The 16,038-nt window shown below is 46.0% G+C and overlaps 2 protein-coding genes across 3 annotated transcripts in view; one reads left to right on the forward strand and one right to left on the reverse strand.

The window, feature by feature from the left end:
* CC2D2A (coiled-coil and C2 domain containing 2A) overlaps positions 1 to 16,038 on the forward strand; it is a 1,114,036-nt gene that overhangs the window by 550,234 nt on the left and 547,764 nt on the right. The window lies entirely within an intron of this gene.
* Positions 1 to 16,038, reverse strand: part of RAB28 (RAB28, member RAS oncogene family) — a 139,887-nt gene that overhangs the window by 20,301 nt on the left and 103,548 nt on the right. The window contains exon 5 of one of the 2 annotated variants that reach the window (XM_087963689.1): positions 14,531 to 15,270. The exons of the other annotated variant lie outside the window; for it this stretch is intronic. Within the exon in view, the coding sequence (XP_087819815.1) occupies positions 15,122 to 15,270 (149 nt within the window). The 3' untranslated portion in view covers positions 14,531 to 15,121. Of the gene's footprint in view, positions 1 to 14,530; positions 15,271 to 16,038 lie in introns of those variants that run through there. 2 annotated transcript variants of the gene reach the window in all.

Raw genomic sequence — 16,038 nt, forward strand, 5'->3', positions numbered from 1 at the left:
ACAGAGGCAGAGGCACAGGGCGGAAGGTAGGCAATCCCAATGCAATACATTGGCCATAGGTAAGCTAAGGTAAGCAGCTGCCCACCTACTATCAACTCTCGGCTTCCTGCAGTCGGTGCGGCACATCCAGACCACGTGCCTTCCCCTCGCCTCTGCCTCCGCCTGCTGCTTGGACAGATAATTAGCTCACCTGTGCTGTGTGGGCTACGGCTGCTGCCAGACACTATTGGCCTGCACATGCTCACTGCCTCCTGTGCTTGGCCATGCCCACCCCTTCACTAGGGCTTATTTTTTGGGGGTAGGGCTTATATTAGGCATGTGCTTAAAATTAGACGAAGGCTTATTTTTTGGGAAAGGTCTTGTTTTGGGGGAAATACAGTACAACATGATCATGATATTGACATATATTTCATATGTTTATTTTCAAACTCTTTTGAAAAGCAATTTATTTTGAGAACTGGTAAAAGCTTTTGCCAAAATGAAAAAAGAGTAGAAGTTTTTTTCAAATCTTATCTTGATCATCACAAGAAGTTTACAATATCACAGATCTTATTTACATTGGTTCAAGTTCCATGCTACAAAATTCTAAATTTCTAGGTAACTAATATGTACACATGTACCTAGTACTTAAAATATTTGAAATATATTCCAATGAATACAATATTAATAATATATAATTTTAATGTGCAATGGGTTGTTGTTTATAATATTTTTAATTTCCCAACACAGTGACTATGGGTAATGTACACAATAAAAACTACACAATACAATCCAAACAGAATGCAACCTGGAAATTAACATACTAAACACAATAATTAAATTTCCACAGTAGCACAACACTTCCTAACACAACATTTTTAAAAGCCAGAAGCCTGGTCTCCAGCTAGAAGCTGACAGCATAATTACAACTGGAGTGCAACCCCCAAAAGCGAAGCAAGAAGGGATGAGTATTGGTGGAAGAAAATCCCTAAAACAGCTGAAGTTGATTTCCCCAACCCAAATGCCCAGAAGGGAGGAAGGCCCCTGAGCGAGCTTGGAAGAGTGGATTAGATGTGGGATTGGGCCCAAAAGCCCCTGACAGAATCCCTGGGGAGATCATAGAGCAGCTGAGGGAGGAATTTGACCGGGCCACCATTCAGGATGATGGCCTGTCATACCGCCCAAAACAGAGGGGAGTTTTTACAGAGCTCTTTGAAGCGAGGAGAAGCAGGTAAGACCACAGCCCTCCTTCTTCACTCACCAGAAGAAAAAGGAATTTGAAGCTGCAGACAGTGCCTCCCTATGCAGCAGGCAGCCTCCTCCTCCTGTGCAAACTAGAGCCGGGAAGAAGGCCAGCCACCTCAAGTGCAGGCTTACAGAGGGAGACAGGAGGAGGGAGAAGCAATACTCAACAAACTGCCCCAGTTTAGGGGGAAATTTGATGGGGACTCAGACCAGCTAGCTCTATTCCTTGACTCAGCTGAGATCCACCTATGGACACCTCTACCTATCCCCCAGAGCCATAGTGAATGCTAATTCTGAGGGGCTAGAGGGAGAAGCAAGAGGATGGCGAGCAACCCTCCACAAGAGAAGGGCCCCCAACTGCAAGACATAGATGACTTCCTATGTTGTGGTTAGCTGGCAGCAGGTGCGGACGGCTGAGGAGAGCAAGGACTCAGATGAGGGGCCAGGACCTAGGGAGTGGACTGCTGCCTTCAGAGGTTGTGGGGGCTGGCAGGAGCAATGAGGTGGCTCCTGAGGAGCCTGTTCCAAGTGCGCATGCGCACGCAGGATTGCTCACAGGAAAGAGCAGCTTCAACAGCACAGGCAACTCAGGAGTAAGGCTGTAAGGTAATGGCCCCTCCTTCAAGAAGATGAAAGCCAATTGTGAAACTAACGTACTTTGCAGAAGGTAAAGACATTTTAAACTACAGCCTCGTGGACGTTCCAGTATCATGAGTTTGTATTTGAAGATTCTTGTATTGCAAATTATTTCTTGTCTGTTATCTTTGGCAAGTCTTGCACAGTGTGGCAAGGTTTGTGCTTATCACAGCTAATTATTTTGCAAAAGCACTACAAGGTTTCTCTTCCTTTTGGATTGTGTTTGATTTATTGGAAAAGGGCGTGGGTCAGAATATCCTACGTCTGTTAGAGGATGTGGAAGATGAGTTCAGCAACCTAAAGCAGAAGGGGTGACCAATCAAAGAACACATCTGCAAATTCAGGAGTGGGAAACTACCCCTTTTGCCTGAGCGGATGCTGGTTCATCTTTTCAGAACAAGCCAAGACAAGCAAATTACCCAAGTAACTGCCTATTGGGACATCCTGAACCGATTCTCTGAGTGGTTCCTAGTGGCAATAAAATTTGACAGGGGATTATGCACCAACAGCATGATAAAGCCACTAGACACCAAACAGAGAGGTTAGCCAGACCAGAGACACCCACCTGACAGGGAACCACAGCACCACAGCCAGTCCCGAAACCAGCCCTCCCATGAAGCCCAATTAAATGCTACCGATGCGGGGGAATGGGCCCCATGGCAACGGCGTATGAAACCCCAGCCCCGAAACCCAGGTCAGAGCCACCACCCAGGGCATGACCAGAACAGTGCTCCAGACATGCCACCAATGCGTCCCAGAAAGCCCTTCCGGCTGCAGAGGTCCCTCCCCACCCAGATGAAAGGGGGAACCCCAGATAACAATGACCAGTCACCAGATTCCTAGGACAGTGAGGACAAGAGTGAAAATGACCCAATGGTGAATGGACTGATCCCCCCTTTCGACTTCCCAATATGGCTCACAGCCTCAAAAACAGGGATTCAGGGGACTTTCCAAGCCCTAATAGATTCAGGCTGCACTAGATACCTGATCAACCTAACCATGGTCCTGAAACTGGGGATCAGAGCGAAAAGGCTGGCCCACCTCATCTGGTTCAAACAGGCCAATGGGTCCCTATTGGGAGGGGCCCATGCCACTCACTTAACTGAATCAGTGAGGCTAGAGCTAGCGGATCACTGGGAAACAATTTGATTTGTAGTGGCCCCCAAAATGACAGATGCAGTCATACTGGGACTGTCCTGGCTAGACAAGTGGGGCTTGACCATCTGGTGGCAAGGGGACAGCTGCAGACTGAGGATAGCAAGGGGACCCCCCTTCCTCACCAGCAAATAGAAGCACCGCCCACACAGGGAACCCTCCCAGATAGCTCACCTGAACAACTGGCAGCCACCTCCGACAAAACCTCAGAGGCCGGACAGATCCCAAGAGAATATCAGGACCTCGCAGAGGTATTCAACGAGACTGAGTGTAATGTCCTATCTCCCCACTGTGAGACAGACTCCACCATAGAAATCATCCCCGGGGCAAAACTACCAAAGCCCAAATTGTACGCCATGATGCCCTGAGAAATGCAAGAAATGTGCCAATATATAGACAAAAATCTAGCAAGAGAGTTCATCGAGCCAGCCAAGCCACCGGTCACAGCCCCAGTCCTGTTCAAGGAGAAAAAAGATGGGACTATGAGATTATGCGTTGACTTTAGGGCTATAAGTGGACTGTGTGTACACAATCTATACCCCCTCCCGCTCATGAAGGACACGCTCTCACCTGGCCAAGAGGAAGGTCTTTATCAAATTACACCTCAGAGAAGTATACTACCAGGTCCGCATCAGGGAGGGAGATGAATAGAAAACAGCATTCAACTGCCCCTAGGGAGCTTCCAATTCAAAGTTATGCCTTTTGGACTGCAGGGAGCTCCAGTGGTGTTCATGCAGTTAATAAATGAGGTGCTACATAAGCACCTCTATAAGGGAGTCCTTGTCTACTTGAACAACATCCTCATCTACACTGAGACCATGAATGACCACATACCTCTAGTCCGCCAGGTACTGGAAAAACTTCTAGTGGCAAACCTGTGTGTCAAACTGTCAAAATGTGAATTTCACCATGCACGATTAGACTACCTGGTCTATCAAGTGACAAATTAGGGCATAGAGATGGATCCAGCCAAAGTACAAGCCGTCTTAGTCTAGCAGCCCTCTCACACCTGCAGACAGCTACAAAGTTCTTAGGGTTCGCAAACTTCTACTGGCAATTCATCCCCTCCTTAGCGAAGATTGCCAAACCCATGACAAACCTCCTAAAGATAAGGAGAAGATAAGGAACGAAACCCTGCCTGGGACAACCCCTACAGTGGAACCTAATCTGCCAAAAGGCATTTGAAACACTGAAAGAACTGTTTGCAAAAGAACCAGTGTTGAAGTATCCTGACTCCAAACAACTCTTCGTCATCCAAGTAAACGTCAGCAATGTGGCAGTGGGAGCAATGCTACTCCAAAAAAATAGCTGAGGAAGCCTACAGCCCTGCGTCTACACTTCCCACAAGCTCACGGATATAGAGAGGCAATGGGCTGCATGGGAAAAAGAGCCTTTCATGGTGAGATGGGCAGTGCTAACCTGGTGCCACCTGCTGGAAGGGGGGCAGAGGCCATTCAAAGTCTGGACCAACCATAAAAATCTGGAGGCCCTTAGGACCCCGTGAAAACTATCATCCAAATAAGTCCGCTGGGCTTCAACTGATTCATCTTTGTGCTAAAACAAATCGCAAGGGGGAGGAACTTTCTGGCTGATGCCATCTCCCACAAGCCCCAGTAGAAATGTGAACGGAAGCAGGTCATAGATGCCATCGTCTCCTCTACCCAAATAGCTGCCCAAGTGACCACCAGACGACAACCCTGCGATCGGCAAGCCCAAACTGCTAGCAATCTAACCACGAAACTCAAAAGCGAACTGCAAGCAGACCCCTGGTTCTGGGACAATCAACACATCTAGACAAAAAAAGGTGACCTAGTATGGAAGGGGACAAAACTCCCAGAATCCCTACACACCCTAGACCTCCAGGAAAGCCATGGTGCCAAACCGGCATGCCACTTTAGGTTCTTAAAGACTTTACACTTAGCACGGAGGCAATTCTGGTGGCCCGGCATAAAGAAAGATGTGGACAGTTATGTGAAGCATTGCACCATCTGCACCGCAATAAAAAATGACCAGGAAAATCCCTGACTACTGCAGACAGTAGCAGAGCTGACAAGGCCATGGTAGGAGATCGTAATGGACTTTATAGTAGAGTTGCCAAAAAGTGGGGGGAATACAGTGATCTGGACTGTAATAGACTTATTCTCCAAACAGGTTTACCTGCAGCAGACTACCCTCAGCCCACCAGTTAGCCAAGTTGTTCCTGAAGCACATCTACCACCTGCATGGAGTACCACGAAGAATTATCTAAGACAGAGGGGTCCAGTTCACGGCTAAATTCTGGAGGGAGTTCCTGCGGTCTATTGGGTCATCCCAGGATCTTAGCTCAGCCTTTCATCCAAGTACCAATGGCAGGGCAGAGAGACTCAATGCCATGGTAGAGCAGTAGATGAGGTGCTATGTGAATTATCAGCAGTCCAATTGGGAGGACCTCTTGCCTTTCGCAGAGGTCACATACAATAATGCTGTTCACAGTAGCATGGGATTAACCCCCTTCAGAGTGGTGAGCAGTATGGATTTCGTCCCAATGCCTAAGTATCCAAGGGATCCCCCCTCATCAGTCATCTTGACCAATTGGATGTCAACACTGAAAGCAACTTGGGAGAATGTTAAAAATGCTCTAGCTAAAGTGGCACAGACTTATAAGAAACAGGCAGACAAACACCGAGCCCCACAATGGCCATTCCAGTTGTGGGAGGTCTACCTCTCCATAAAATATCTGAGGCTAAAACTCCCTAGCAAGAAACTGGGGCCAAAGTTTATGGGACCATTCCCTATAGTAAAGATCATCAACCCAGTCACAGTGCAATTGCAATTGCCCCAATTGCTAGGGAAGATACACCCAGTATTCCATTGTAGCCTCTTAAAACCAGTGGTTGGATCAACCCTGAAGCCCTACCTCATGAGCCACCAGACCCTGTGATCATAGGAAGCCAAACCTATTATGAGGTGCAGCGAATCCTCGATTTGAGGTGGCATAGGAGACAATTCCAATACTTAATCAAGTGGAAGGGCTACCCCTTATCAGAGGCATCTTGGGTAAAGAGTAGGAATGTCCAGGCCAATCGCCTTATAGCAAGTTTCCATGCAGAAAATCCAACCAAGCCTGGGGGGCGGGGGATTGCAACCCTAAATTCTATACCTGCACTCAATTTGTTTTTGCTTTGTACAGGTCACCTTCAAGAAGTAAGAGGAGCTGAATGTCAACTCGTAAAGCATTCCTATGCCTATTTCCGAGTTGCCATAAGCTGGGGCGGGGGGACCTGAAGGAGCAGTACGGCAATTAAAAGCAGAAGTACATTCCACGCTTATCTTACAAACGTTGTAGCTAGGCACTGGATCTTTTGCCCATGAAAATCCTTCATTGGAGAATGTGATTGATGACACCCAGCCCATGAACATGCTTTGTTGGAGAATCTGATTTATGACAAACCAGGGGGGAGGCGGGAAACAGGGTCACAAGTGGCCGTAAATTACATGTAGCAGAGTTGGCTTCACATGGGTCAATGCCGACATGTTGCTCCTAATAAATCTTTTGGATTCTTTTGAACCTTGGCTCAAGGCTCATGATTTAATTAGGGCAATCACCAGAATCCTGACACCAGAACCAGAATGAAAATGATAAACAATGGTCGGCAACCTGTGGCTGTCTGCAAGCAAGAATTTCGCAACTTGCCATGCAGGTTAATGGACTGGCCACAAGACATGCTGATAGTGTGTTTCCAGACTGGGCTGAATGACTTCTAAAACATCTTCATCTCTAGAGGCGCCACACACACCTTCCATGGGTGGTATATCCTAACTGAAAAAGTTGAAATTGACCTGCCCCAGTCGTAAAATCGCTCTAGCTGTGAGTGGGAGAGAAACCATGAAGCAGGGAGAGTGTGAGCAAAGCTCATGTCACCACTCCACCAAATCCTTCAATCTGGAAGAGGGGCACCAAGCAGTTTAATACTGAGCATTGTACTTGTTGCAAAAAGCACCTCAGAACCTGCCACGAAGCCAGGAAAGCCAACCCAGAAGACCCACGACACAACCCTAGAAGAAGTAAAAGGTCATTTAGTTCACCCCATCATCTGACAATGGTGCAATAACTCCAATCGCATCACTTAGGAGCCCAACAACAACACTGATGAAGATCACTTGATAAGTTGCCCCGTGACACCTGTGACCATTCCCATAGAACTGGTGACAACCTCCTTGGGGTGTAAAGAAAACCTGGTTGCCCTCCTGGACTTGGGCCATACCAGATGTCTGGTCAGACCTAGCTTGGTTGAGAAGTCAGGTCTGCGACTTGAAGAACTTAAGGTGCCAATGGCCTTCTGACAGTTAGATGAATCCATAGCGGGGAGGAGGCACGGCATTTGTCACCGAACCAACAGAGATGAGAATTGGAGTCCCTAAGGAGACCTGAAGCTCCATTGGGGCACCAGGCATGAAAAGACCCCTTTTATTGTGTTTAACATAGCTTCTGAAGTGGAAGCCCTACACAAATCAAAGTAGGAAGATTTTAAGATTTGGTGAAAGGACTCCAAAAGGAAATCCAAAAAGAGACTAGCTACCTTCAGCCTCACGCCGCTGGGCGGGAAAGCAAGGAGAGAAATTGGGAGCAGTGGTGGGATTCAATTTTTTTTACTACTGGTTCTGTGGGCGTGGCTTGGTCTAGAGAGATAAGAGGCTACATCTGCACAGTAAGTAAGCATAGTCAAGAAAACACCCCATCTTTTACAGTTCACCACCCTGAACCTCCAGCACCCTTCCCCCCCACAAAACCCAATTATCCCCCCGTTTCTATGGCAGCCGGAAAGAGAACTAGCAGAAGAAGGATTCTTGGAGGCTAACACTAGAGGCTGTGGAACTACATTGTCTCTTATCTGACCATTCCCTAGACCAGGGGTCGCCAACCTTTTGGACCTCAGGGACCACCAAACTCATAATTTCAAATCCCGCAGACTATTAATATGAATTTTGACTGACAGTCGCTTGCTGACGTTGGTGGGAAAGTCGGTCCTATATTCCAGAGCTGCAGTAGTCACAGGACTAGCCTGTGCACTGGCCTGCCATGGATGAGCTTCTCCAGGATGACCAAAGGACCAGTCTTGTGACTACTGCAGCTCTGGAATATGGGACCGGCCCATGGTGGGGTTGGAAATCTCCGCCGTAGGGGCTGGCACATGCAACGTGCGAAAAGCAGTGCAGCCCTCACCTGTCAAGATGAGGTAATGGTGCTGTTGCAGCAAGAGGGGGCTGGCGGCACAGGCGGGCTGAAGTGGTAATGGAGATGCCTGGAAGGTGCAGGAGTGCCACGCTACTTGCATTTGCGCGGTGCTCCCACACCTTCCAGCCATCTCTCCTGGCCTGGGCTCTTCCTCGATGGCCTCGGACTGTAGGGACAGCCCAGGGCAGGAAAAGTACTGGCTGGTGGTGGTGGGAGGCAGTGGAGTGGGCAAATCTGTGCTCACCATCCAGTTCAGAGGCCTGGAATGGGGCGGTGGTGGTGGTGTCGGTTTTCTCATCCCTCTCGGCGCTCTGCTCTGCTAAGGGTGGGGTGCAGTGCAATGGCCAGGAGCCCCTTCCTCTTCCTCCGACCTGGGATCGATGCTGGTGGGTGGGTGGGTGCGTGCCTCCTTGGGAGATGCCCTCACCCCGTGCGAAGAGCCCAGCATGCGTGTGCTCTAGAGAGAGGCTTCAAGGCCTGGAGGGAGGGACCCTACTCTGCTTGGAAACCTGACAGGAGAAACCTGGAGCTTAGCCTCAGAGAGTCCTCTTGGGGGGGTGTTGCCTGGTTATTAGGAGCCCGTCTTCCTCGGCGCTCTTTTGGTCTGGGCATCTGACCTTCACTGCCGGCTTGTTGCAGGACCGATGGGAACTCCTGGTTGGGTTGAACTGAGCACCTTGGAAGCCCCATAGTTTGCCTCATTGCTGTTGGTGCTTTTTTGGGCTCGACATCCCCCCCTTCGGCCTCCACACAAGAGGGCTCCCTGAGGCTAAGCTCCAGGTTTTTCCCGTCGCTTCCAAGCAGAGAAGGGTCCCTCCCTCCAGGTCTCGAAGCCTCTCCCCAGAGTGCACGTGTGCTGGGCTCTCTCCATGGGGCGAGGGTATCTCCCAAGGAGGCAACCAGTGCTTAGACATCGTCTCCCCTCCCTCCCCACATGTGTCAGTCCACCCGCCTCCGCTCTGCCTGCTTATACCCGGTGCATTATGGGAAGCCTTACTAGCCCCCCCCCCGCTGCTGCCATCCTCTCCAACCTGCAAAGCTAGGGTTGACCCCAGCCGCTTCCCTCCACTGCAGTGCTTTCTGGACGCAGCTTATAGCTCTGAGCCTGAAGTAGCGGGAGTGGCCTGGATGGTATAAAGTTTCACATCTTGGGCAGGCGGTTGGGCTAGAATACCTCCAAGATTCTTTTCAGCCTTATGATTCCACATTTCTAAATTTCAACCCTGTAAGAATTGTGGCTCTTGGATTTTGGATGCATCTATAAATCTATAAATTCTATAAATTAGCCAATTTGAGATACATTGATTGAAAAATTGTTACTTTATGATACACCTGTTTGCCTAATTGAATGTTACAAAGTATCAAACAAAAACAAGGATAGATAGGAGTAGAAGGCCTCTTCTACACATTTTAGCTCAATCATTTCTACAAGTGCATCACCTTCTATAAATCTTTATTTTTAATTTTAAAATGTTAATACTTTTTACACAACGTCCAACATCATTTTGGGAAAATAAGGCTTCACATCTAGTCCAGAAGTTGATAAATAGCCACAAGTAAAAACATTGTTTTAAAAAGGAGAGATTTTTTTAAATATTAATTTTTCATTTGTGTTTTCTTTATCCAAAACTACTTTAGTTTTACTTCATTCTTTTTAAATTATGATTTCTCTCCCTCAATGATTATGTTTAGGTAATGGAAAGAACAAATCTCTGGGTTTTTTACTCATCTTGTGACAATACAAATGATGCAGAGAAAAAAATATCACATTCTTACTACTCTGGGGAGATGGATAATGATTTTAAATGAAAAACTAAGGAAATAATATTGATAATTAAAATAGATTTAACAGGTAGGTAGATCATGAATCATAAAAATATTATTCAGGACTTATTAGCCACATCTTTATTCTGCCAATTATTTTTAAGGAGTCAAACTCCATAATATTTTCAATGGGCTGCATCCAAATTTAATCACACTTAAAAAACAGCTCTTGAAATCAATTGGATATGTAGTTATGACTGACTTTTTATATAATTCAAGGGTTTTTAAAAATGATTGGGTCTGCATTTCCCATCAGCCATTCTGTTTTATTTTCTTAAAATGATTTTGTGTGTGGAAAATATATCGTATTTTAAAAGAAATGTTTATATCTTTTACTGAACATAATCTATATTTATTTAGCTATTTCTGACTCTAAAATGTAGAAAAGGCTGTATGAAAAAAGAATTTACAAGAAAGTCAATGACCAAAAGCTATAGAGTGATGAAAACTCTCTCTGTAAGCAAAAGGAGGTAATTTTCAATAGGAGAGGCGAAAGGGTGCTTGATCCCTTCCACTCTGATCCAACTATTAATGGAATAATTAAGGTGTTGAACTGATCTCAGAGCAACCGACCCTCAGCTAGGGAAGTTCACAAGGTGAGTCTGAATCAGTCATCTTTCTCAGCCCAATGTTCCTCACATGTTGACGTTGTAAGAAAATAAATAGCAAGTACAGGTAATCCTCAAGTTATGAATGTAATAGAGCCGGCCAATTACATTTGTAACCTGAGAATTCATTAACTGGATCATGTTAAATGAACATGATCCCTCCCTGCTTTACCCAATTGTATTCGCTAATCGAATGCACAGATTGTTAACTTTAGGGGAAAACCATAGGGGCCCTAGTGCTTCCAACCACTCAAGGCCTTCCCTGACCCACTGAGATGCTCCCCCTCATTCTGCAGGGTCTCCGTAGGCACTGGGTCTATGAAGACTCACTTATCTTTTGAAGATCTTGATGATCAAGCCAACTGTCTCCTCTCCGGCCTCTCTGCCGTGGTTTTGTCTGCTGCCCGCGCTCCAAAAGCAGAGTGGTGAGAGCAGAGATAGAATGGGATGAGCTGCTTACTCAGCTTGGCTGACTCACCGAGGCTGCCTGCGCAGGATATCCGATCCACTTTTGGAAAGCTGGGTGGTGTCAGTGAGTCTTAAGGAGTGCAAGATTGCGGCCCCGAAGACATGTCCCTTTGCAAAAGATTCTGGTGCAGAGGACAGAGGCCTGAAGAAACATGAATTTGCGACCCCAAAGGCTTCTGTTCTCTACACCAAAACTTTTAGCAAAGGGACAGAAGGTTCTGAGGTGATTTCATGCTTTTTCGGGCCTTCTGAAGAGTGTAGGAACAATATGCTACCCTTCTGTGGCTACTTGGAAAGGTGTGAAGAAATGCAACTAGTGGTTACTTTCTGCTGTGTTGACAAGCCACCCTTTACTTTGTCCTGCCTATTTGGTCTCACTGACTTTTAAGAGACAGCTTTCTTTGGGCCATATAACCATACAATGAAACAAGCAAGGTATAGGTCTAGCTACAAGCCATAGCTGCAGTTGATTAGCAGTTGACAGCAAGGCCAAAAGCAATGAGCTTTAACATGTTTGGGCAACAAGCCCTGAGCATACATCTTACTTGCACCATGCTTGGCAATGTTGTGTGCCTGCTCCTACCTGCTCAGACATATGGTACATGCAGTGTGCTGACACACATTCAGGAAGCCCAGTATTTACAAGCATTTTTTTGGTTTTTAATAGCTTGATCCATTGCATCCGCGGGTAAGCAGACAGTGCAACCGAGTGCGACCGAGAGGGCAGGGTGCGGTAGCTGCGCTCCTACTCCCGTGGGCCACATACTTGCTGCCTACTGCACTTAAAAAAATAACACCTCTTCGAAAATAAGCCCGAGTTCTTATTTTCTAGCCCCAAGGAAAATAAGACTAGGGCTTATTTTGGGGGAAGCACACTAGTAGCCAGCATGGGTTTGTTAAAAACAGATCATTCCAAACCACACCAATCTTATTTCATTCTTTGACAAAGCGACTAAATTAGTAAACCAGCAAAATGCAGTGGACATAGTATATTTAGATTTCAGCAAAGCATTTGACAAATAGGTCACAACCTACTTCTTGGTAAACTAGAAAAATGTTGACTCACCATATCACCATGAGATGGTTTGTAACTGGCTAACAAACTGTATTTCCAGCATCTGGTCCCTTTTCTTGGCTGGGTGGTTAGCTTGGCACACTGCTGCTCGATGGTCCTCTGTTCCCCATTTGAAGCAGGCATTGAAGTGCATTGGCTGCACTTGGGCTTTAGTGGTCTCTCTCTTCCTCTTCACAGGCAACCTCTTCCATGCTTTGCTGGCATAGTACTTGTTTCGGACTTGGTTGATCTCTACTTCTTCAGCCAGCAGGAACCAATCATGGAGATGAGCTGGGGGCCCTCCAGCACACAAGGGGTGTACAGGTCATCATTTAGCCCATCTCCGAAATAACTCACCATGATCTTTTCCACTAGTCAAGATGGCAGGCTAAGCCTCAAAACTCAGTGTACACTTTATCAGCCGGCGCCCCTGGCATGCGGTTTTTATGCAGTCTCGGGCTTTGTGATCATTTTATGCAGTCTCGGGCTTTGTGATCATCACTGAATCACCGTCTTAGAGCTCTCATATATTGGTTGAAATTTCTTAGCTCAGAAAGCATTTGCATTGTGGAAGGCACACCATCCATCTGGTCACCTAGTGCCAATATGATAACTCTAACCTTGGCTCCTTCAGTAGGGATTTTGAGGCCATACTCTTGCACATATAGGTGAGAACGTGAGCTAGGAAAAATGCCAGTTGTTGAGGGTCCCCATCGAACTTCACACCAATGGAGGGGCCTTCCATCTTCAGGGAGCTGTGCCATCCTCTGGTCTCTAGACATTCACTTCCCCTGCACCCCTCCGAGAGGTCCCTACCACCGCTGCCACCCTTGCAGGGGTTGCAGCTACCGCCATCATGGTGTCCAGGGATGAGGCTTTCCCATCCTCATTCTCTGGTTGGCCCCTTTGGACATCGTCTCCCAACATTTGAACCAAAGCCTCTCACGCTTTCAGATTCTGGAAGGCATCCATCACGTATCACATGGCTTGCTTTATGAGGAGGTCAGTATGGTCAGGCTCATCCCCTTCCTCCTCCTTTATCTTCCAGTACCTCCAGCTCCTCTTTCCATTCCTGTCAGCGACTGCCTCAGGTTAACTCAGTGTAACTCTCTTTGTCCTCCCTTCCCAGTCATCCTTCCTTCCAACACCTATGGACCACCTAGGCTTAGATGAGTCCCCCAGGCTCACAGCTTCCTCTGTCCATTTGGTAGAGTTCGCTTCTGGGTGAGCCTTAGCAGAGGCTTCACCCCAACATTCAGCTTCCTCCTAGTTGCTGCCTTGAGTGGACATTGTGTGCACTGTTCCCATGATAGGACAAATGCGTCTCCAGGTTGACCACTGATCGACAGCGCTATACAAATGGTACTTATGACCAGTCCTTGAAATTCCAGATGTCCCAGCACCTCTGCAGTCATAGAATCATAGAGCTGGAGGGGACCTTGGAGTACTTTAGATCAAACACCCTGCAAAAGGCAGGAGTCCTTATACTATCCCAGATAATTTCTTAAAGACCTCCATAAGTCAAGCTGTTCCACTGACTGTCCTTACTGACAGGCAATTTCTCTTTAGTTCCAGGAAGATTATAAATTGCTTTGGTAAGTCATTCTCCTCCCCCATCCATACCTGGCCTTCTCACACTCACACTCTACCATCCATCCTTTCACCTATCTGTTCTCACAACACACCCACTATCTATCCCTCATCCTTCCTGAGTCTGCACCATGCTATCCATCTTCTAGCTTTTCTGCACTCATGCTGCATCGCACTATCAACCCCCTGGTCTTCCTATGTTCACTGTGCTGCACTATCCATCCCCCGCTTTCCTCTGCTTGGGCCATACTTTCCATCCTTTGGCCTTTCTATACTTATATCCACCCCTCCAGCCTTCCTACATGTGTCACACCATCCCCCTCTCCCTGAATCAGCCTCCCTGCATTCATGAGCAGCCTGCACCAGGCTTCTGAAGCCCTCCCAGGTCCACCCCTCATCGCATCCCTTGCCTGGGATTCCTGCTGCTTCCACTTACTGACCCATACATCTTCAGGTTATGATGGTAACTAGGGTGTGATCACATGATGTTGTGCTTTACAACTGCACTGCTTAGCAACTGTAATCCCAATCGCTGTCATAATTCAACTAACTGTATGCATAAGAAAGTAAGTTATTCTGAGTGTGTTTGAAAGGAGAAACCTACAGTTCTCACAGAATGGTGATCATGGGATGGGATACTTCAGAAATTGGTGGGTCAAAACTAGAGAATGAATGGGTGCTGAATCTGGTGGGATAGTTACTGAACAAAGCATGATTATAACAAAATTGAAAGACAAAAATTAAACATTTTGATTATGAAAAGCATTGATAATTTTACCAAAATAGATATTAATAAATTTGGTTCTTAGTCTAGAACTTTTCCCAATTTCATTTCAAAATTATATACAATGCTATTTAAATGGAAACCTTCAAATTAATATTATATTTTTATTTAAAGTATATTAATTATATTGAAATAATATTAATAGCAGTGCCAACTGTTCCAATGCGATTTACAATCTGAGTCTGCCTTAATAAAAGGTTCCTTTTGTACAGTACTGCAATATACTTGTCCCAATTATATTTTGGGATTTCAAGGTATTACTGTAAGTCAATTTGTTGAAAGTACTGATTGTGACCAACCTTCTTGTAGCTACTCAAACTTCTGAAAAATCTTTAGCTTAGCTTTGTCTTTACCTTGGATGTTATACCCACCAAAAAGAGCTAATTGACTCTGCAGTTATGCTTCTACTAGAAAGACAGAGAAATATTTGCTTTCGGAGGGCTATCTGACTCAGCAGGTGGCAGCACCTAGCCAGCTGTAACTGAACTCAGAAGAAAAATAAGCAAGTTCAGCTAATCCCGGGGAAACTGAAAAAACATATCAGAAGGAGTTGTCCAAAACAGCTACATCCATGTTGTCACCAAGAGCTGAGCATGACTCAAGGAAAGTCTTGGCGGGGGGGATGCTGTTTGGCATGGAGTCAGGCATGACTCCTGAGTCCAAGAAAATGACATTGCTCGATGGAAGGGATCGGGAGCATGCCCTGTCAGATCTATAGGATGAACAGAAACAATTAAAGACAGGAGGTCCTGCACGAAGTCTTACCCTATGCCACATAAAGTTTTATAGGTAATAACGACTTTAAATTGTGCCCAGAAGCCCACAGAATAAGTGAGCAGGGCAATCCCATTTTAAAATATCTAATGCAACTGGATGATTCTAATGTACCAGCAAAAGTATAGACACCAAATTATGAGAATTGATGTTATCACTTTCTCATCAGATCTCATTTGGACGTGTGCCTTTCTAGATGTGCACTTTTTAAAAGGCTCTCGATAAAATAGAACAAGTCCAGAGAGCTTTAGCAAAGCTGTAAACTACAAAAGTTCAAATTATGGAAAGGATGTTGAGTAAACATTAGGAAGAAATTACTGATGGTATGAAGCTGTTCAGCAGAGACCTTGGTGCCCCAAATGTAATTGACTCTTGTCTTGTTAGAACATTTTACACATCTCTTGCATACAGGTGGCACAACCCTTCTTTTTATGTCCTCAGGAAGAAGACAAGAACCCTCTTGTATAAAAGTGGCCTCAGTATCAACTATGCCAAAACTAAACGTTTTATGTATAACATTTCTAATTTTCTAGAAAGTGTGCCATGCCATCACCCCTGAAACACTGATGGCATGGAGTATGTGACAAATTAAGGAATTTAAGTATCTCATGATTTCCTTTCGAGTCTCAACATTGTTTAAGGATCAGACAAAGGCAGTATCCACAACATCGCAAAGAATCAGAAATTCCATTCTGGATGTCAGCTT

Source organism: Notechis scutatus, chromosome 4 (genome assembly GCF_049901735.1).
Source record: "Notechis scutatus isolate UNSWTSFEM ecotype Mainland chromosome 4, rNotScu1.2, whole genome shotgun sequence".
In the NCBI taxonomy this organism is placed as follows: Eukaryota; Metazoa; Chordata; class Lepidosauria; order Squamata; family Elapidae; genus Notechis; species Notechis scutatus.